This window comes from Prionailurus viverrinus, chromosome A2 (assembly GCF_022837055.1).
Source record: "Prionailurus viverrinus isolate Anna chromosome A2, UM_Priviv_1.0, whole genome shotgun sequence".
NCBI lineage: Eukaryota > Metazoa > Chordata > Mammalia > Carnivora > Felidae > Prionailurus > Prionailurus viverrinus.
Window position 1 is genome coordinate 140,116,410 of NC_062562.1, and position 21,796 is coordinate 140,138,205.

General features: G+C 38.1%; 1 protein-coding gene across 5 annotated transcripts in view; it reads right to left on the reverse strand.

Annotated features, from left to right (window-relative positions):
• Positions 1–21,796, reverse strand: part of AASS (aminoadipate-semialdehyde synthase) — a 62,415-nt gene that overhangs the window by 13,549 nt on the left and 27,070 nt on the right. For 4 of the 5 annotated variants that reach the window (XM_047849779.1, XM_047849780.1, XM_047849781.1 and 1 more), the window contains 7 exons: positions 10,081–10,140; positions 9,850–9,917; positions 7,069–7,190; positions 6,755–6,881; positions 2,823–2,933; positions 2,622–2,730; positions 1,605–1,745 (listed from right to left, as the gene is read on the reverse strand). In XM_047849779.1, the coding sequence (XP_047705735.1) occupies positions 1,605–1,745; positions 2,622–2,730; positions 2,823–2,933; positions 6,755–6,881; positions 7,069–7,190; positions 9,850–9,917; positions 10,081–10,140 (738 nt within the window). The remainder of the gene's footprint in view (positions 1–1,604; positions 1,746–2,621; positions 2,731–2,822; positions 2,934–6,754; positions 6,882–7,068; positions 7,191–9,849; positions 9,918–10,080; positions 10,141–21,796) is intronic. The other variant, XM_047849782.1, reaches the window with a different exon arrangement.

Below are 21,796 nucleotides of genomic sequence, written 5' to 3' on the forward strand. Positions count from 1 at the left end.
ATGTGCTCGGCAGAACAGCAGACTGTTTCGGGCTGGACCTTCATGACTCTCAGGACTGGAGAGCTAGATGAGACGTCAGTGGCCACATTACCGTTAGGAGGCTGATGCCTGATGGACCCTGACAACTGCCTGGACTTTGGTGGCACTGTGAGGGAAGTCGGCACTTGGACCAGAACACAGGGGTCCTGTTTCATATCCCGAAACACGCACATGTATCTTTCTAGCATCAAAGTGCCCTGCTTGTTTGGGACTGTTTTCAGTGCAGCTATGATCCCCTGGTCACCAAACCGGCTCTTCTCAAATTCGGCTGCACATTAGAATCACTTGGGGAGTCTTTGAAGATCCCCAAACCCAGGCAAATCAGCATCTCTAGGGATGCGCCCAGGCACCATTATTTTTCAAACCGCTCTGTTGATTCCAATGCACACCTAAGGCTGCGATGTATACTCTGTACATCATAGGCACAGAGGACAACGGATAATAACGTTCACTTTGTGTCTTGAGAAATTCTTTCAATTTACTCCTTTGTACACAAAATATGTTTAAATCAGATACACTGGGGATTCAGAAAACTGCTGCTTGAAGCATCTCTGTAAGACACACAGCTAGTAACATAATTCACCACCCCCTGCAGGGCTGGAGCCAGGGACAAGGAGGTGCCTAGATCACAAAAGTTAAGGAGAAACCCTCAGTCTAGTCACATGTGCTCTTTGCAAGACTCGTTCCTTATAGCTAGGGCATGAACTATGAAGGCAGACAAGTGCAATACGGGCACTGGCTGTGTCCCTTGCGGTCTCTTAGACTGTGGCTGAGTTAGCTATGCTTCTTATGCCACCCACTAGGATGGTCGTAAGAATCAAGTGAGGTTGGCGCTCAGCACAGTTAGGCTGGCGGCGTCCCTGCCCAGCCGGCACCTGCTCATCCTTCAAGGCCGAGCACATCTTGTCTTCTCTGCTAACTTTCTTCTCCCCCGTCCTCACCAAGGTCAAATCAACTGCCCTCTCATCTGCACACCCTAGAACTTCTCCCACCGGATCTTAGCCACTTATCCTACTGTCTGTCTTACCTGCCATGAGGCAATCTGGTAAAAGATCTGGGTTTGACACTGAACTTGGAGAACTCTTCCATTCTGGCACACAACAGCTGGGAAAGAAAGTTAGTTTCTTTCCCTGACCCACCAAACCCTCCATTCTAGCTGTGAGTCCTCCGAGGTCAAGAACTTCACTCAATGGGACAACCTTTGGTGCCTTGCACACAGTAGTGACTCAGCACACATTTAGGACTCGGTAAATGTCTTTCCTACTGAAAGAAATCACAAGGTGACCCGTTTTTATACGTGCAGAGAAGTTGAGAAGTGAGTTTTCAAATTGCAGAAACACCTTGCAAGAGGGTGAAGAGGAAAGAATGAGCACAGGCTTCACGGGGAACAGCAAGTAGACCACACTGAGTGGAACAGAAAATACCCACTGGGAAACACTGGTGGAGGAGGGAATGGAGGACGCGCAGCCACTGTCCAAGGGCCTGTATCAGGGAGAAAGACTTTGGACTTTGTGAGATGGTCACTGTAGGTTCATATCTCTAAAGCTTTGCTGATAATCCTTCACCTTTCCGTTGAGCAGGTAGGTGGCAGGCTGCATTATGTTCATCAAAACTCCCACTGGACTCCAGCTGAATCTGTATCTCAGAGGGTTGTCCGAGTGTTCCGGGGCTGGAAGCCCGCCACAGTAGGAAATATAAGATTCAATCTGTAAAGTAAGGGAACAATAAATTGAAGAGGATTAATATTAAGTAAGGGAGATTGATGTATCTAAGTTATTAAATGAGCACGATGACAAAAACTGAGCAAATGAGGTTAAACTCGCTGGATTTTTTTTTTCCTTAAAGTTACAAAGGCTTTCAAAAGCACATTCTTAGAGCCAAACATTATTTGATCAAGTCAGTTACATTTTATGTATTCATTTTTAAAATCCACTGGAGATTGTGACCAACAGTTTGCTAGTTAAAAATCCAACTATTAGTTCAATTCTGCTTGGTCAGTTCCTCCTGACTTTTGTGTTCAAATGACATATTTGATTATAATTTGATTATATATTTTATATTATACAAGTATAATTAATTAGTATTAATATATAATGAATATAAAACGTAATCTTTATATAATAGATAATTATAATTTGATTCTACATTTGACTACATACATATTAAGTATATAACCTAAAGCATTTAATCTGACTCGTCACATTTTCATACCCAATAGTTCCTTCTCATGTGTAAAAGATATTTCATAAACCAAAAGTTTGACAATAATCCAAAGAATTTTTCCCACTTTTAAAAGTCAAACATTATTATAGAATCTCCAAAGTAGTCTAAAACCTTTCATTACACCAAAATATTATGGTAGCATCTATTTCTCTAAAAATCAGTTGTTTAAGCCTTGAACATTGTTATATCACACAGATATTTCTGAAGTTACAGGATTTTACTTGAAATTTCTAGTCAAAGTATGAGTTAGAATATAATAGCTTCCTTAATCAAAATTACAAAAAGATTATTTCTGTACACAAAAATCGGGACCTTTTAATATTTTCCTAAATGGACCTTTGGGTGTAAACTGGGCTCACCGTGGCTCCCACTTCCTTGGCCTTATCTATAGTTTCCATTGCCAACATATGGTCAAGACCAGGGTCCAGTCCCAGTTCGCCAATAACTGTGATGCCAGCGTCTTCCACACTACAACAGGCAGAAAGAGGAGAAAGAAAAAGTTGGATACAAAATAAAAACAATGCCATGGAACTACTTTGTTGAAAATGACTAGAACTTACCTCTTTTCTAATTCTTTTAGTTCCGGTGTGATGTAGCTTGCGGTGATCATGTTAACTTTGCTTGTGATGCATGCCTTGGCCACAAGAGGATGCAATGCATAAGGCAACAAGCTTAAAAACAGAGAGAAGCTATCAGAAACTTTCCCAAGCCTACCTTCCAATATGTCTTGAACGGCACTGAAGCTATCACTCTGATTAACTTATTCTCTCCAAGATGACCAGTGACTCCTCAAGAGCTACAGAATAAATTCATCCTATTATCCCATTTAAAACCCTCCACAGTTGACCCTCACCTAACCTTTCCATTATTCTCCCTCAATCTGCTTCATAAACCAAATACGGTAACCATATATGGAAACCAAAGAAGTTATTGTAATTCTCCACTCACAGTCCGTACTTTGCTAGCCCTGAAACTTTACTCTCACTATACCTTCTACTTGGAATATTACATCCACCCACTCACCTCCATCCAGGCCATACTCTCCGTAAAGAAATGTCTGAAAAGGTATCTTCTCCAAGAAACTCTCTCAGATTCCCCCAAAGCCAGATCTCCTTCTTCTGCATTCATTCAGCTATTTGTTTTTGTTTTGGGGTTTTTTTTTTTTTTTTTTGGTAACATTTAATGGGATTTGTTCCATTCATCTTTATAGTTCTATGATTTTCTGTCTTGGATCCCCTACTAAAAGATAAGGTTGTTTTTCTTTTTCCTCCACATTTCCCAAATGGCCATCAGGTTAGGTTAAACTAAGTCAAAGTGACCCATATGTTACATTACAGAATAGAATCTAGGAAGGTCCAAAGGAGGAAATAAGCTTTAATGGTATTGATTGGTGTAAAGGCTATCAAAATGGCTAGAAGTCTATATGCTAGGCAAAAAATGAAACTGTGCTCAAAACTCAACTTCAATCAGGTTTTTTAAAAAATTGGCTTTGGTGTTTTAATTTGGCACTGGGACTAGACAATCACAAAAAATAAAATAAATTTCCATAAATGTTAATATAAATGAACATAGTCATATTCTATCCAAAGAATAATAAAACATCCTGTCAACTGCATAATAATAGTCAAGTTCTACTAGCTTATTGCCTATTTGCTGAAGCAATCTACATAGTACAATGAAAATGTAAGTACAAACTTATAAACATTATCACACTACATCACTGTACTTGACAAATTCATCCTGCAAACTTCAGGTTTTCTCTATTTTATATAAAACAAAATAATAAACCACCTCTGAGATACTTATGCCTCCTCAGGTTAGTAGAGTATTGCTACCTAGCGGCGCCTGGGTGGCTCAGTCGGTTGGGCATCCGACTTCAGCTCAGGTCATGATCTCGCGGTCCGTGAGTTCGAGCCCCACGTCGGGCTCTGTGCTGACAGCTCAGAGCCTGGAGCCTGCTTCAGATTCTGTGTCTCCCTCTCTCTGGCCCTCCCCCACTCACACTCCGTCTCACTCTCTCTCTCAAAAAATAAATAAACATTAAAACAAAATTTTAATGAAGTATTGCTACTTAGATTTATGATCATATGGAATACAATTGTGTACCTATTTTGTCAGCATCAACAGGAAAACTCCTAATGTCTGTCTTTTGGGTTTTTTAGCTTATTTATTTATTTTGAGAGAGATAAACAGAGAGAGAGAGAGAGAGAGAGAGAGAGAGAGAGAGAGAGAGAGAGAATCCCAAGCAGGCTACTCCCTGTCACCACAAATCTCACAAACCATGAGATTATGACCAGAACAGAAATCAAGTGTAGGACACTTAATCAACTGACTCACCCAGGCACCCCTGTTTTTTGACTTTTTTAATCACAAAGAATTATTGCTAAACACAGTAGCCTCTAAAAGCCCATGAACAAAATAGTTGCAAGACTCTGTTGGAAAAATATTCATAGAAAACGTACAATGGCATCATCTTAAAAATTAAGTAGGGATTTTTTCCCCACATTCCCCACATTAAAGCCTTTCTTGATAAAAACTTTACCAAGATCTAATAACATTTTTAAACTCTGGCATAATCTGCACTAACCGAATAATATACTGAGAACTAGAATGCCAGGACTTTGATTAATGGTACCTGTTTTAGACAAAAGGATTTGCATTCATAACTCACTGAGTATGTAATATAGTACCTACTTAAAGGGACATAACTCTTCAGTTATTTGAGTTGACTCAAACCCAATTAATCCAAATAGTTGGAAATGCCACTTATTAAAACATACACAAAATACAAATGGAATTTTCAAAGTAATTTATGAAACTCAATTACTACTTTGCATTAAATCATTAAAAACTAGAATTGCAAAATTAAAACCATGAGGATTTGACATACTATTATGAATTTTTTTGTGAAACATATTCTTTGTTCATTTTATTTTGGTGACCACTGTGTTTTCATCAAAACACTCCTTCTCCAGCTTAAAAAAAATTTAAATTATTTAAAGAACGGTACAGGATGTTCAACAACATTAACACTATTCAGCATGGAAACTCAACCAACTGAGAAAAACTAAATATAAAACAGATTTTGTTAATGCTAAATCTTATTCAAGGCCATCAGTTTGCTAAATTTTAAAATTTGCAACATATTAATAGATTATTATCTTGTCATATTTTGCTTCAGATTTAATTCCAAGTGTGTCTTATATGTTGTCTTTCTTTAAGAAAAAAAATGTTTTATTTAGGTACCTATGTGTGGTAAAACAGATTTCTTTGTTTTATTCAGGACGTTAGAACATTCCATTATGAATCATAATCATATCACTGACAGTCAAGGTCCATGGTCATTGGTGAATATTTGCTGAATAAAAATTATTGCACATTAAATTTTTATAAATAGAATAATATTTTAAGTGCCTGAAGTGAGACATTAACTTAAATACATCAAGAGATAATGCACACGTTCCCACACAGAATTACCTCTCATTGTGTTTTTGCAGCCCCTTTTTTCTTTAAAGTAGAACATCACAGAACTTCCTCCAAAGATATCACTTTAATCTAATCTAACTATGAAAATGACTTAATTATGGATGAGCAGGTGATTTTCTTCCGTCCATCTTGGAAAAATCATATTCTAAGAATAAATGCTTATTCTCATCACTTTGGTATTTCAAAACTAGGTTTAATTATAGAGTGACTCTCATGTAGCTCTGTACCTAGAAGTTAGATCTGCATTTTTATCAGTAATAAAAACTATATTTCAAGATCTGTTCCTATGATAAGACTAAAAATGGTCATAAGGCTAGAGAAGCTACTTATGTTCACTTAAACTTTATAAGTTCAAAGGATAAAATGGCCACCAAAATAAATGAAACATGAAGACCTCTGACCCAGCAGCTCCACTTTTAGATAGATTTCCAATAGAAATGTATACATATGGCAATCAAAAGACAAATACTGAAATGTTCACAGCAACACAATTCATAATAGCCAAATTCCAGAAGCAATCTAAACACCCATCAACAGTCAAATGGATAATAATGGTATATTCACACAATGGAATGTTACATAGCAATGAAAATGAATAAACTATAATTATAAGCAACAACACAAACAACTTTCACAATCACAGTGTTAAAGAAAGAAGGCAGCCACAAATGAGGACAGACTGAGTGGTTCCAACTATACAAAGTTGAAAGCTAGCAAGAACTAATGTACATGAGAAGCCATGATAGTGCTTACCCTTGGGGGATCGGGCTAATAATGGAAAGGGACACATGGGTGGCTTCTGGGGTACTGTTACTCTGTGCTTGGATGTTAATGATGGTTACAAAGTGTGTTCATTGTGAAAATTCACTGAACTATACACTTATGATTTGGTCATATCTGGGTACACACTTCATTTGAAAGTTTACTTAGAGCAGAGAAAGAGAAAATAAGGAAAAAGAGAAAAAACAACAAAATATATGGCCATCTTCTCTACCTAGATACTAACCTGATGACAAGGTCCTGTTTTGCCACCAAGGAGCTCAATTTCTCTTCTTGTTTACTAACGTCCATGCTAACAGGATTAATATTATATTTCTTGACTAACTGTTCAGTTTGGTTCTTCATATCAGAGCCTATTTCAAGAATATAAAAGTCCAACTTTAAGATTTCCTTTCACTAATCAGAGAGTAAAACACATTTTAACAGCTCCAAAAAGAATTTCTCAAAGTTTAGAAACAAGATGGTCATCTGAAATTCACAGAGTAAGCACGTTTTGAAATCAGTTTTTCGTCTTCTGCTCTAAAACTTAGGGCTATTTACCTACTGTTATTTGTATACTGTCATCTCTCGACAGATATTCCAGTACAGGCTCAGATACATAACCAGATCCAAGAACCAAGACCTTTTTCTTGGTGCCCATTGAAAGTGATTGAGCAAGCTCCCTATAAATAAAAGAGGGGAGGAAGAGAAAATTTTAACAACAAAAGAAATTAAAATAACAAAATCTTTCTGTCCCCAAAACAAACGAAATCTTAGACTGTGAAATGATAATTTTTCCCACATTTCTTACAACAAGAACCTCAACAGGAGTTCCTTATACCAACATTTTCCATTAATTATTTTAGATTTTGTGTGATGAACAACAGACCCTGACCTCTCTGAAGTGACTGTCCATGAACTTTCACGAATTCCCAACCACTACTGAGGTGCGATTCTGGACCACTGCCTGGCTTACTCACAACTGAGTAACCTGGTTTCACACTCTATCCTTCCAGGGGACATGATTTAAAACCATGCCAGGGGCTTTACATCAGAAACCCTATTTCCTCCTCACAACAATCTGAGGAGACAACAATCTGAGAAGGAGATTATTATTAGTCATATTAGGCATTGCTTGTCACTTATCATTAGGGTCGCTTGAAAACAATTAAAACCATAGTTTTGAAATCACAAATGCCATGGGTTAAATGTAAAAACCTAAGATGAGTTACGAGGCAGGATTCTAATGCCTGAACAGTTTATTCTGTTGGAATTTGTGCCTTCCTGTCAGATTAACTCTCTGTCTTTCCTACAAATTATGACCTCCAAGACCGTGACTGTCTTGTTCATCTTTATAAACCCAGCAATGCTCAACAAATCTTGTCTTAAATATGGAAGATATTCATTAAAACTCTGTTGAATCAAATTCCCAGATACCAGTGTAAGACCACGGAAATGGCTTTGTGCCAGAGACGTAAGCAGAAGGCTCTGCTGTTGGAATCTTTTAGGTCAAGCTGTCTCTCAAACTTTAACCTTTCCGTTAATTATAAGTGAATACAAATAAATGTATCTTTTAATGCTTATTTATTCATTTTGAGAGAGAGTGTGTACGTATATGCACGAGCGGGTTGCAGGGAGGAGGGGAAGAGAGAGAGGGAGAGAGAGAGAATCCCAAGCAGGCTCTGTGTTGCCAGTGCTAAGCCTGATGCGGGGCTTGATCCCATGAACTGTGAGACCATGACCTGAGCCAAAATCAAGAGTTAGACACTCAACCAACTGAACCACTCAGGCACTCCATGAATACAAATAAATTTAAATACAAAATGTCCCTGCCCCTCTTCACCCCAACACTCATGTTACTGATGAGGTGATTCTACTTTAACCTCTGTCCCCATCCATTTCAACCCCTAGAAGGGAACTAGTAATTTGGTTATTGTATATCCTTTCTAACAACACTTTCTATAGTCTCTGTAAATAAATTACACTTTTGATGCCTAAAAATAAAATATTCAAAATACATTTTTTAAAACTTGTTCCTACATTTTAATACTGTCCACCCCATGGGCAACCTCAAAGACTCCAGGTTAATAGTCATGGTGCTAAGTGATGAAGAGAACATTCAAATAAGGAAGATATTTAAGATAACTTAAATTTCCTTTCAAAATACAATCTTCATTATCAGTTTCCTGACAGAATATTCCATTAGGAAGGAGGGCAGGAAGTCCTAGCAGACTTGCTGCTACAAGAAATATGGTATGTAACAGTGAAAACATCATTGTGACTGGTCATGTTAGACATGTTATTAGGATTAGCAATATAAGAGATCATCAGCAGATAAGAATCAAAAATACAGAGTTATGAAAAACTAACAGATGTGAAGTTTCCTCTCTAAGAAACTCTCCCATGGGCCTATAGTGCTAGCCACTTAAAAAAAAAAATCACTCTTGCTATCTTATGCCAGAATATTTCATTGACACATAAAAAGTAACTATTAGAAAACTAACACAGATGGACAAGCACAGGAGTAGTATACTTGATCCTAGCAGATCTCTTTATTTCTTATAGATAGAAGAACTGAGAAAGAAGCTAAGGCAGTTTGTTTCTTTTTAATTTTTCCACTCTGGTCTCTCCTGAGAATTCAGTGCATGGGTTATTTTGTTAGATGTGAATAGACCAGTGGAGCAGATATAAACACAAATCAAGTGCAATCAGCTGAAGAGGACCAGAACATTCCAAAGAAATGTCAATGTTTTCAAATTCTGAAGAGTAAAATCAATTAAAGAAACAAGGGCCTTAGCTGAGTACTTTTCTAAGAGCACTATTCTCTTGGGTAGATTTACCACATAACTGTTTGGCATCTTCCTCCTAAGAAGAATCCCCAGGGAAAACTGACCTCTCACCATTTTCTTTCTTCACTACTTCTGTTAATTTCTAAATAAGAGCCCACTTATCTAAACATCATACTAAACGAAACAGAGTCCAAATCCTCAACTAGAAACCAGACTGAAAATACCACAAAAAAGGTTAGTGTGCTTATGTTCTTTGAGAAAACACCTGAGACATAACACTATGCAAAATTCTAGAGAAAGAACAAGGTGCTACCCAAAGGAGAACTTTTTGGACTTTACTTGCTTACATACAAGTCAAAGCAGGAGATTAGAAAACCAAAATGATGTTCAGAGATTAGAAAACCAAAATAATTCCCACTGGTTTCAGCTAGTCACTTAGTTTGGATTTCCTATACTTAAAAGACATTTTCAAAATTGTATAAGCCTAGTATCGTGAACTCACATAGAAACATTTAAAAATACTCAACAAATCCAAGATAAGAATAATGCTTACCTGTTCTCTCGGAGTTTCTGGATATATTTATATTTATCAGGCAATGTACCGTTGGATGTAATCACTGCCTAAATGTGTATGACACAAGACATTTCTTTAGTGTCCATATTTTAGACCCACAAACATGGGCTTATGACTGACAGAGAACAAAGATGGAGAGAGTAAGGGAGAGAGGGAGAGAGGAAGGTAGTGGAAAAAATACATTCATGGAAAAAAACTATTATAACTTACGTCCCGCACCACTGGAGAAAAATTCTGACTTTCAAGAGGCTGTGTTGCATCTGATAATATCTGAAAGAAAAATGAGATTGGTAAGAGATAAATAACATTGCAAAGAAGGATTCTTGGTGTTTGTTTACATATTAAAATATTAGTCAAAGGAAAAAATAAGTTAGAAAAGTTTTCTAAGGAGCACTGAATATAAATAATTGGTAATAGAGATCTACAGGCAATGGATTGTGCCCCCCAAGAACATACTATTTCAGTACAAGTTCCAATTTTAAAACTAAAATTTGATTATAATCATCTTTGCTTGTGGAAAACACAAAGTAGTTTATCCTTCCCCTCCAGTTAGATGTGTCATATTGAACATGCTACAAACATCACCACAAGCCGTGCAGCCATTGTCCCCACTCAGAAGGCCTGTATCCTATCCCAAAGGATAGACATTGCTCTATCAGAAGAGAGAATGGGTCTTCCAGACAAAAAGTCCCCAACCCTGCAATAGGGAGTCTACCTCACACCAAGATTAGTTCTATGTATAAGCACATCAGAATTTCAAAAGTGTCGGGGAAAATGGCTTGACCAAGTAGACCTCAAAAAGTCACCCAGTCTTCCCATTAATCTCACAAGAATGAGTCAGATGGCCAACAACAAAAGCCACATCTCTCATATTAACACCCCAGCATCCTTCTAATCCTCCTCCTTTCTTCCAAGATATCCAACTCCTGAATAGACTGCCAAAGGGTAGAGGTCATATAAGTTAGTTTTATTGCTTCTGATGGTCAGGGCCTTAGGATCAGTGAGACAACCACTCCCTCCTTATCCTTTTAGGTTAAAGTCTAGAGCACTCACCCAGCTAAGAAAAGACAAAAATGTACCTACCAGATACTGGCAGAAGAATATTTGTTTACTGTATCAAAATAAATGTCAAAACTACTTTCATGTATCTAAAACATATGACACTTAGGCTATCCCTGGGATACAGGCATTAAAAAAAAAAAGATATATCTATCTGTAAGGCAGGGCACCTTTGGGGAAGCTCATGGAATTGGGATACCTGCAGTCCTCCCACTGCTTCTTCTGCCCAGGCACCTATGGAGCACTCCCCGTCAGGCTGACTGCTCCACCTACCAGCCCTGCCTGCAGGCCAGGAGCCATTAGTAAATAAGAGGAGATTTGAATTTCACTTGGCATATGGCTAAACCACTGAACTCTTTAGTATCTTCATTTTCTCTACTGTTTATCTCTAACTCTACAGCCTTACTTAGGCCTTACTGAGACCATGGGAACTACCTCCCACCTCTCGCCTTCCATTTACCTTCACTCTAAAACAAAAATGTGACCATTTCTTCTGTGTCTATTTGAAATCATTTACTAGCTTTTCGATACCCTCAGGATAGTCTCTAGCTCCCTATATGGCTTCCAAGACTCTCTATAGTCTGCCTCTCCGACCTCAATTCTCCCTTTTGTCTCATACTCAAAACTCAAGTCCTATTAACAGTGTGGAGCTGCTTATCTACATCAGCTTTCCCATGCCTCTATACCAGGTGGATGTCTCACATGCTATTCCTCTACATGGAATTCTTACTCTTCGTCCTCCAAGATATAGCTGAAGAACTGCCTCCTCTGTGAAGCCTTAATCAAAATCTGCCCCGAAGCACACCCTGAAGGTAAGAACTGCACTTTGGCATCTTGCCTGTGCAATACAATGGTAAATATTCAATAACTATATTAGTGGATACATACAATAATCATATGGATTTTTTCCAAGAAAATGAACTAAGTGTCTTGAGTCCACCTACAGAAAGGCAAACCTAAAAGACAACAAAAGGCTGCTTGCTGAATTATTATATTAACTGCCTTCCTTGCTAGAATTCAATCATGACAGAACTACAAGCACAAGGGTCCTAAAGCATATGGTATGCCTTGTCACTTTTACATATGCCACCTTTGAGAGCTCATCACTCTCTCCTAAATTAATTTCAAGCTATTTATCCTGCTGTTAAGACCCTTTGCAATATGGAACCAACATACTCCTTTTACTCTGTCAGACTTGACAGCTCACAGAAACCCTCTGTCAGATTAACTCCCACCTTTGCTCTTCTGTCTCCATCAGATAGTATGCCTCCCATTCCCATGCAAACGAACAGATCCTATACATCTACCAAGAGCCAGCTCAAATGTCACCTCTTTCATAAAACCTTTCTTGCTTTACCCAACAGGACAGAGCTTCACCCTCCACAACTCCATTAACATTTTTCTAATGATTGTCATATTCCACTTTATGGCAGCGTTGCGCACTTATCTCATTCCCTTCCTGGACCTCATCTTACTATAGGCCAGAAGGTATATTTTCATTTTCTTCAACCATATGTGTGCCTTGTTCCAGCAGACAATAACTGTCTAATTAATTCAAGCGAAACAAACTTTTCTATTGGCTCAAAATGATAGCCTGTGCCCTGCAATGCCACAGGGTCTGAATCTTATGTCAAAAAGGAAAATACAGCTCCAATACAGTTATCAAACGAGAACAGAGACAAAATACTTAATTTTTTAGTGGTAAGCAGATACACACAAATCAAGACTACAATAAATAGCCATACATTTTCACAAATGTCCACTGCTTATATGTAATGCTGAGATAGATGCCCCTAAGAGAATCCCACCACACTGTCTGGAAGACTATTGTGATGTATAAAAGGAAAAATATGTGACAATTTAGAGAAGCCGGCTTAGTCATAGGCAGTATCACCTGCCTCAGTCTGACCAAAACTCTCCAACACCTCACTGTCAGATATTTTTAACTTTGTCACGTTGCCTAAGAGACTATCAAACTGCTGATTTAGTAAGCAAAAACATATCATCTTTTTAAATGGACATTTGCCTTCTATTTTTTTTCATAATACAATGCCTTTATTTTTTATTTATTTATTTTTTCAATTTGTTGTCAAATTGGTTTCCATACAACACCCAGTGCTCATCCCAACAGGTGCCCTCCTCGATACCCATCACCCACCCTCCCCTCCCTCCCACCCCCCATCAACCCTCAGTTTGTTCTCAGTTTTTAAGACTCTCTTATGCTTTGGCTCTCTTCCCCTCTAACCTCTTTTTTTTTTGGACATTTCCCTTCTAAACAAGGGTGAATTAGATCTTTTCAGACCAATCCTCCCATTGAGTAAAACCAGGTAAAACATGAAAAGCCTCAATTTTTGGCTTCAAAGGATAGATAAAGAAAATTTTTTTTCTGGGAAGACAGCAGAATAGGAGGATCCTAAGCTCACCTTTTCCCACAGATACAACTAGATAACGAACACATCAGTTCAAATAATCCAGAAAACGACTTGTAGACTGGCAGAACAAACTCTCCACAGCTAAATGAAAAGAGGCCACATCAAAGTGGGTGGGAAGGGCTGAGACACAGGGACCTGCAGAACTTTCTACAGGAGGGAGGGACAACACAGGCACAGAGAGGGGAGAGAAACAGACTGGGAGCCCACACAGAAAAGATGAATCCCAGTAACATTTGGTTTTGAAAAACAGAGAGGCGGAATTTCACAGGTTCTTACAAGTACCAGGACTTAAAACCTGGAACTTTAAAAATCTGTTGGTTTGGCTCTGGGAGAGCCTGGAAGGCAGGATGAAACTGAGTCCCTACCCTTAAAGAGACAGCACAACAAAAAGCTCGAGTGAGACACAGCATAGAAGCAGCAGTCTGAAAATCGCCTGGGGTATATTGGAGGAAGATTTGTTTACTAATCTCAGAGTGTGAGCTGGAGAGACAAGGATCCATGAAAGACTTCTCTAGGTGAAGGAGCTGGCCTGTGCAATTTCCCTGCCCCACCCCCCAGGCTAAACACCGGGCCACCAGCTGAAAGCAGCATAGCACATACACTCCTATCTATCTTGCTAATAGTGTGCCCCACCCAAGTGTTCCCCTGCAGACACACCCCCTCAAGCCCAGCTTCAGCTGAATGCCTACTCCACAGAAGACCTGTGCAAGCCTTGCTAACACCCCACATCTGACACGTCGGGCTTCTGCAGATCCACCCCTTCCAATACACTCTTGGTCTGAGTCCATCCAAAGCAGTGCCACAAGCTTGGCAGGGTGCAAGCAGCCCTGACAGACCAGCAGTACTCCAAAGTGATGCGTACCTCAGGGAGAAAGAAAATGAACCACACATACTAGTCAGACTGCAGGCACAGCAGTGGGTTGGGGGCAGATAGCTGATCTGACTGCAGGCCCCACCCACTTATAAAAGCTTCCCAGGAGACAAAACAGGGAAAGCAAACTGCACCTCAGTGCTACTACATCTATGGCAAAAGCCAGGTCTGACCTAACTCCAGCTTAAGGCAGCCCCAGACAAACCTACTAACGTCACAGGGATCAAACCTTGCCCAAAACAGGCAAAGAGAGCCATTGCAGACAACTGGACTAAAGGAAAAAGCTGCTGAGCCACAACAGCAGAGTGCACGCAGCACACACAGGAGACATCCGTGAAGCACCAGGTTCTGGGCAACAGGGGACATTGCACTACAGGGCCCTACAGGATCTCTTCTTCATAAGGCCACTACTTTCAAAAGCAAGAGATGTAGCTGACTTTCCTAACACATAAAAACAGACACAGAGAGTTAGACAAAATGAGGAGATAGAGTAATATGTCTCAGATGAAAGAACAGGATAAAACCAGAACAAGATAACCTAAGTGAAACAAACAGAAATGAGTAATATGCCTAAGGAGACTTTAGACTAATGGCCACAAAGATACTCACTGGACGTGAGAAAAGAGTGGAGGGCCTCAGTGAGACCCTTAACAAAGAGAAAACATAAAAAAGAACAAATCAGAGGTGAAGAACTCAATAATTGAAATTTAAAATACGCTAGATGGAGAAGCGCCTGGGTGGCTCAGTCAGTTGAGCATCTGACTTTGGCTCAGGTCATGATCTTGCAGTCTGTGAGTTCAAGTCCTGCATTGATGTCTGTGCTGACAGCTCACAGCCTGGAACCTGCTTCAGATTCTGTGTCCCCCCTCTCTCTCTGTTCTTCCCCTGCTCATGCTCTGTCTCTGTCTCAAAAATAAATAAACATTAAAAAAAATTTTAGGGGCGCCTGGGTGGCGCAGTCGGTTGAGCGTCCGACTTCAGCCAGGTCACGATCTCGCGGTCCATGAGTTCGAGCCCCGCGTCAGGCTCTGGGCTGATGGCTCAGAGCCTGGAGCCTGTTTCCGATTCTGTGTCTCCCTCTCTCTCTGCCCCTCCCCCGTTCATGCTCTGTCTCTCTCTCTGTCCCAAAAATAAAAATAAAACGTTGAAAAAAAAAATTTTAAATACACTAGATGGAATAAATAGTGGTCTAGAGAAAGCAGAAGAAAATATCAGGGATCTGGAGGACAGATAACAATCAGCTTGATTGTTATCTATAAGCTAAGAGAAAAATAATAAGCAGATAAGAGAAAAATAATAATACAAAATGAAAATAGACTTAGGAAACTCAGCTACACAATCAAGTGTAATGCATCTGCATTATAGGGATCCCGGAAGAAGAGACAGAAAAGGGGAGCAGAATGTTTACTTGAAGAATAGCTTAAAACTTCTCTAATCTCAGGGAAGGAAACTGAAATCTAGATCCAAGAGGCACAGAAAGCCCCCAACAAAATCAACCCAAGGAGATCCACACAAAACCACATATAATTAAAATGGCAAAAAGTAGTGCCAAAGAGAGAATTTTACAAGCAGCAAGAGAAAAGAAAACATTTACATACAATGGAAACCTTATAAAGCTATCAGCAGATTTTTCACCAGAAACTTTGTAGGCCAAGGCTGCCCGGGTGGCTCAGTTGGTTAAGTGTCTGACTTCAGCTCAGGTCATAATCTCATGGTTTATGGGTTCAAGCCCTGTGTTGGGCTCTGTGCTGACAGCTCAGAGCCTGGAGCCTGCTTCAGATTCTGTGTCTCCCTCTCTCTCTCTGCTCCTCCCCCACTCACGCTCTCTCTCTCTCTCTCAAATAAATAAACATTTAAAAAGTTAAAAAAAAAAAAAGAAGAAACTTTGTAGGCCAGAAGACAGTGGCATGATATAATCAAAGTAATGAAAGAAAAAAAACCTTCTGCCAAGAATTCTCTATCCAGCAAGTCGATAGTTCACAATAGAAGTAGAGATAAAGAGTTTCTCAGACAAACTAAAGGTAAAGGAATTCTGAGAGGCCTGGGTGGCTCAGTTAGTTAAACATCTGACTCTTGATTTCAGCTCAGGTCATGATCTCACAGTTGTGAAATTGAGCCCCACATCAGGCTCTGCACTGAACATGGAACCTGCTTAGGATTCTCTCTCTACCTCTGTCTCTGTCCCTTCCCCACTCATGCTCTCTCTTTCTCAAAATAAATAAACATTTTAAAATAAATAAAAGTGAAGGAATTCATGATCACCAAACCAGCCCTACAGGAAATATTAAAGGAGCCTCTTTGAGTGGAAAGGAAAGAACATAAGTGGGAGTAAGAAAAGTAGGAAGCACAAAAGCAGAAAAATTAAGTATATCTATAAAAATCAGTCAAGGAAATCACAAAATAAAAGGATGTAAAGTATGACACCATATACCTAAAATGTGGGAGAGAAAGGGGTAAAGAATGGGTTCAAACTTAAGTGGGCATCATCTTAATATAGACTGACATACACAGAAGATGTTATATACAAACTAAGTAAAAACCACAAATCAAAAATCAGTAATAGATATGCAAAAAAATAAAACAGAAAGAACCCAAATATATCACTAGGAAAAGTCAACTAGCCATTAAAGACAAGAGCAAAAGAAGAAAAAAAATAGAGAAGATCCTCAAAAACAACCATAAAACAACAAAATAGCAATAAATACATACCCATAAATAATTACTTTGAATGTAAATGGACTATTTGCTCCAATCAAAAGACATATGGTGACAGAATGGATAAAAAAGCAAGATCCATCTATACACTGCCCACAAGAGACTCACATCAGACCTAAAGACACATGCAGACTGAAAGTGAAGAAATACAAAATTTATCATGCAAACAGATGTGAAAACTGGGATAACAATACTTATATTGAACAGCAAAGACTTTAAAACAAAGACTGTAACAAGAGACAAAGAAGGACACTACATAATCATTCAGAAAACAATACAACAAGAAAATATAACAATTATAAATATGTATGCACCCAACATAGGAATACCCAAATATATAGAGCAGTTAATAACAAACATAAAGGAAATTATTGATAGTAATACAACAACAGTAGGGGACTTCAACACCCAATTACATCAATGAGCAGATCATCCAAACAGAAATTCAACAAAGAAACAGTGTTTGAATGACACATTGGACCAGATGGATCTAACAGATATGTTCAGACCATTCCATCCTAAAATAGCATAATACACATTATTTTCAAGTGCACATGGGACATTCTCCAGAATAGATCACATATTAGGCCACAAAACAATCTCAACAAATTCAAAAAGATCACATTCATACCATGTATCTTTTCTGAACACAACACTATGAAACTAGAAATCAACCACAAGAAAAAAATCTGGAAAGACCACAAATGCATGGACATTACATAAAAAGCTGCTAAACAATGAATAGCTCAAAGAAGAAATCAAAGAGAAAATAAAAAAGTACACAGAGACAGGGGCACCTGGGTGGCTCAGTCTGAGCATCTGACTCTGGCTCAGGTCATGACCTTGCAGTCTGTGAGTTCGAGCCCTGCATTGTGCTCTATGCCAAGAGCTCAGAGCCTGGAGCCTGCTTTGGGTTCTGTGTCTCTTTCTCTCTCTGCATCTCCTCTACTCTCTCTCTCTCTCTCTCTCTGTCTCTCTGTCTCTATCTCTCTCTCTCTCTCTCTCAAAAAAAAAAATACATGAAGACAAATTAAAATGCAAACACAATGGTCCAAAATCTTTGAGATGCAACATAAGCTGTTCTAAGAAGGAAGTTTATAACAATATAGGCCTATACCAAGAAGCAAGAAAAATCTCAAATAGAAAAATCTCAAATCTCAGAGGAGCTAGAAAAAGAACAATAAATAAGACCCAAAACCAGTAGAAGGAAAGAAATAATAAATACTAGAGCAGAAACAAACAAAATAGAAACAAACAAACAAAAACACAACAAACAATAGAACAGAGCAATGAAACCAGGAACTAGTTCTTTGAAAACACCAACAAAATTTTAACCAGACTCATCCAAAAAAAAAAAAAAAAACCAGAGAGAGAGAGAAACAAACAGAGAGGACTCAAATAAACAAAATCAGAAATAAAAGAGGAGAAATAACAACCGACACAAAATACAAATGACTAAAAGAATATTATGAAAAATATTATGAAAAATTATATGCCAACAAATAGACAAACTATAAGAAGTGGATAAATTCTTGGGAACATATAACTTCCCAAAATTGAATCAGGAAGCAACAGAAAATTTGAACAGACCAATTATCAGCAATGAAATTGAATAAGTAATCAAAAAACTCCCAACAAACAGAAGTCCAAGATAAGATGGCTTCACAGGTGAATTCTACCAAACATTTAAAGAAGAGTCAATACCTATAGTCTTCTCAAACTATTCCAAAAAATAAAAGGGGAAGTATAGCTTCTAGGTTGATTCTATGAGACCAGCATTACCCTGATACTAAAACTAGATAAACACACTACAAAAAAAAAAAAACCAAAAAAAACCCAAAAAAAACCAAAAAACAAAAAAAACTACAGGCCAATATCCCTGATGAAAATAGATTTAAAAATCCTCAACAAAATATTAGCAAATAAAATCCAAAATATATTTTAAAAAATCATTCATCATGATCAAGTGGGGTTTGTTTCTGGGATGCAAGCTTGATTCAATATTTGCAAATCAGTGTGCTACATCACATCAACAAAAGAAAAGATAAAAATCATATGAGTATTTCAATAGATGCAGGAAAACATATGACAAAGTGCAACATCCATTGATTATAAAAACCCTTAACAAGATAAGTTTAGAGGGAACATACCTCAACAAAATAAAGGCCCTATATGAAAAACCCACAGCTAACATCACACTCAATGGGGGGAAAATGAGAGCTTTTCCCTAAGGTTGGGAGCAAGACAAAGATGTCCACTTTCTCCATCTTTATTTATCGTACTGGAAGTCCTAGCCACAGCAATGAGATAAGAAAAAGGGATAAAAGCCATGTAAATTAAAAAGGAAGAAGCAAAACTTCCACTATTTGCAGATGACATGATACTATATATAGAAAACTCTAGAGACTCCACCAAGAAACTACTAGAACTGACACATGAATTCAGTAAGGTCATGGGATGCAAAATCAATGTACACAAATCCACTGCATTTCAATATACTAATAATGAAGCAGCAGAAACAGAAATTAAGAAATCCCATTTACCTTTGCACCAAAAAGAATAAAATATCTGGCAATAAACTTAGGAGTTTATTACTGCTTAGGAGTTTATTATTAAACTTAGCAATAATCTAGGAGGTGAAAGACCTGTACTATGAAAACTAGAAAACATTGATGAAAGAAATTGAAGATGGCACAAACAAATGGAAAGATATTTCATGCTCATGAACTGGAAGAACAAATATTATTAAAATGTCCATACTACCCCAAGCAATCTATAAGTTTAATGCAATCCCTATCAAAATACCAATAGTATTTTTCATAAAAGTAGAACAAACAATACTAAAATTTTTATGGAACCACAAAAGACCCCAAATAGCCAAAACAATCTTAAAAAAGAAAACCAAAACTAGGGGTATGATAATCCCAGATTTCAAGTTACACTACAAAGCTGTTGTCATCAAAACAGTAAGCTATTGGCACAAAAATAGACACACAGATCAACAGAACAAAATAGAGAGCCCAGAAAGAAACCCATAATCTTACAGTCAATTAATCTTTGACAAAGCAGGAAAGAATATCCAATGGGAAAAAGACAGCCTTTTCAACAAACGGTTTTTGGAGATAGCTATATGCAAAATAATGAAAATGGACCACTTTCTTACATCATACACAAAAATAAACTCAAAATGCACTAAGGACGTACATGTAATACCCTAAAGCTCAAAAATCCTAGAAGACAGCACAGGTAGTAATTTTTCCAACACTGGCCATAGCAACATTTTTCTAGATAAGTCTTCTAAGGCAAGGGAGACAAAAGCAAAAATAAACTATTGGGACTACATCAAAACAAAAATTTCTACACAGCAAAGGAAACAATCAACAGAACTAAAAGGCAACCTACTGAATGGGAGAAGATATTTGCAAATGACATTATCTCATAAAGGCTTAGTATTCAAAATATATAAAGAACTATATAACTCAACACCAAAACAAACAAATAAATAATCCAATTAAAAATGGGCAGAAGACATGAACAGACGTTTCTCCAAAGAAGATATACAGAAGGTCAACATGACACATGAAAAGATGCTCAACATCACTCATCATCAGGGGAATGCAAACCAAAACTGCAATGAGATATCACCTTACACCTGTCAGAATGGCTAAAATCATAAACACAAGAAACAACAAATGCTGGGAAGGGTGTGGAGAAAAAGGAACACTTGCGCACTGTTACTGTTGATGGGATTGCAAACTGGAGCAGCCACTGTGGAAAACAGTACGGAGGTTTCTCAGAAAATTAAAAATAGAACTACCATATGATCCAGTAATTCCACTACTGGGTATTTACCCAAAGAATATGACACCACTAATTTGAAAAGATATACGCACCCCTATATTTATTGCAGCATTATTTATAATAGACAAATCATGGAAGCAGCCCATACATCCATTAATAGACAAATGGATAAAAAAGGTGTGGTGTATACACACACACACACACACACACACACACACACTGAAATTTTACTCAGTCATAAAAAAGAATGAAATCCTTGGGTGCCTGGGTGGCTCAGTCGATTGAGCATCTGACTTCGGCTCAGGTCATGATCTCGCAGTTGGTGAGTTCAAGCTCCGCATCAGGCTGGCTGCTGTTAGCACAGAACCTGCTTCAGATCCTCTGTATCTCTCTCTCTCTCTCTCTCTCTCTCTGCCCCTCCCCCTGCTTGTGTGCTCTCTCTCTCTCAAAAATAATAAATAATTTTTTTAAAAAAGAATGAAATCCCGTCATTTGCAACAACATGGATGGAATCAAAGAATATAGTGCTAAGCAAAATAAGTCAATCAGAGAAAGACAAATACCACATGGTTTTCCTCATATGTGGAATTAAGCAAACAAAGGAAAAAAGGAGACAAACCAAAAAATAAACTCTTAAATATAAAGAACAAACAGATGCTTACCAGGGGGAAGGTGGGTGAAGGGATGTATGAGATAGGTCAATAGGATTAAGGGTACACTTACCAAAACGAGCACTGAGTAATGTTTAGAATTGTTGAATCACTACATTGTACACATGAAATAATATACTATTACATGTTAACTATACTGAAGTTAAAATTAAAAAAAAATTTAAGATAGGTAAAACTTGCTGCACCATAATTCTGGGGAAGGAAGCCCAAAGTGATGAGTCTGGCATCTGTCACCACTTTCCATGGGTGTAGTTGCCAATGTGGAAGTGGCAGCTGGGATGCAGAGAAACTGGGAAGAGCTTTTGGCCAACTTTAAATAATATTGTAATAAAAATTGGAGTTTCAGTTCTGCTGAAGGAGACCCCAGTCAATGCCAG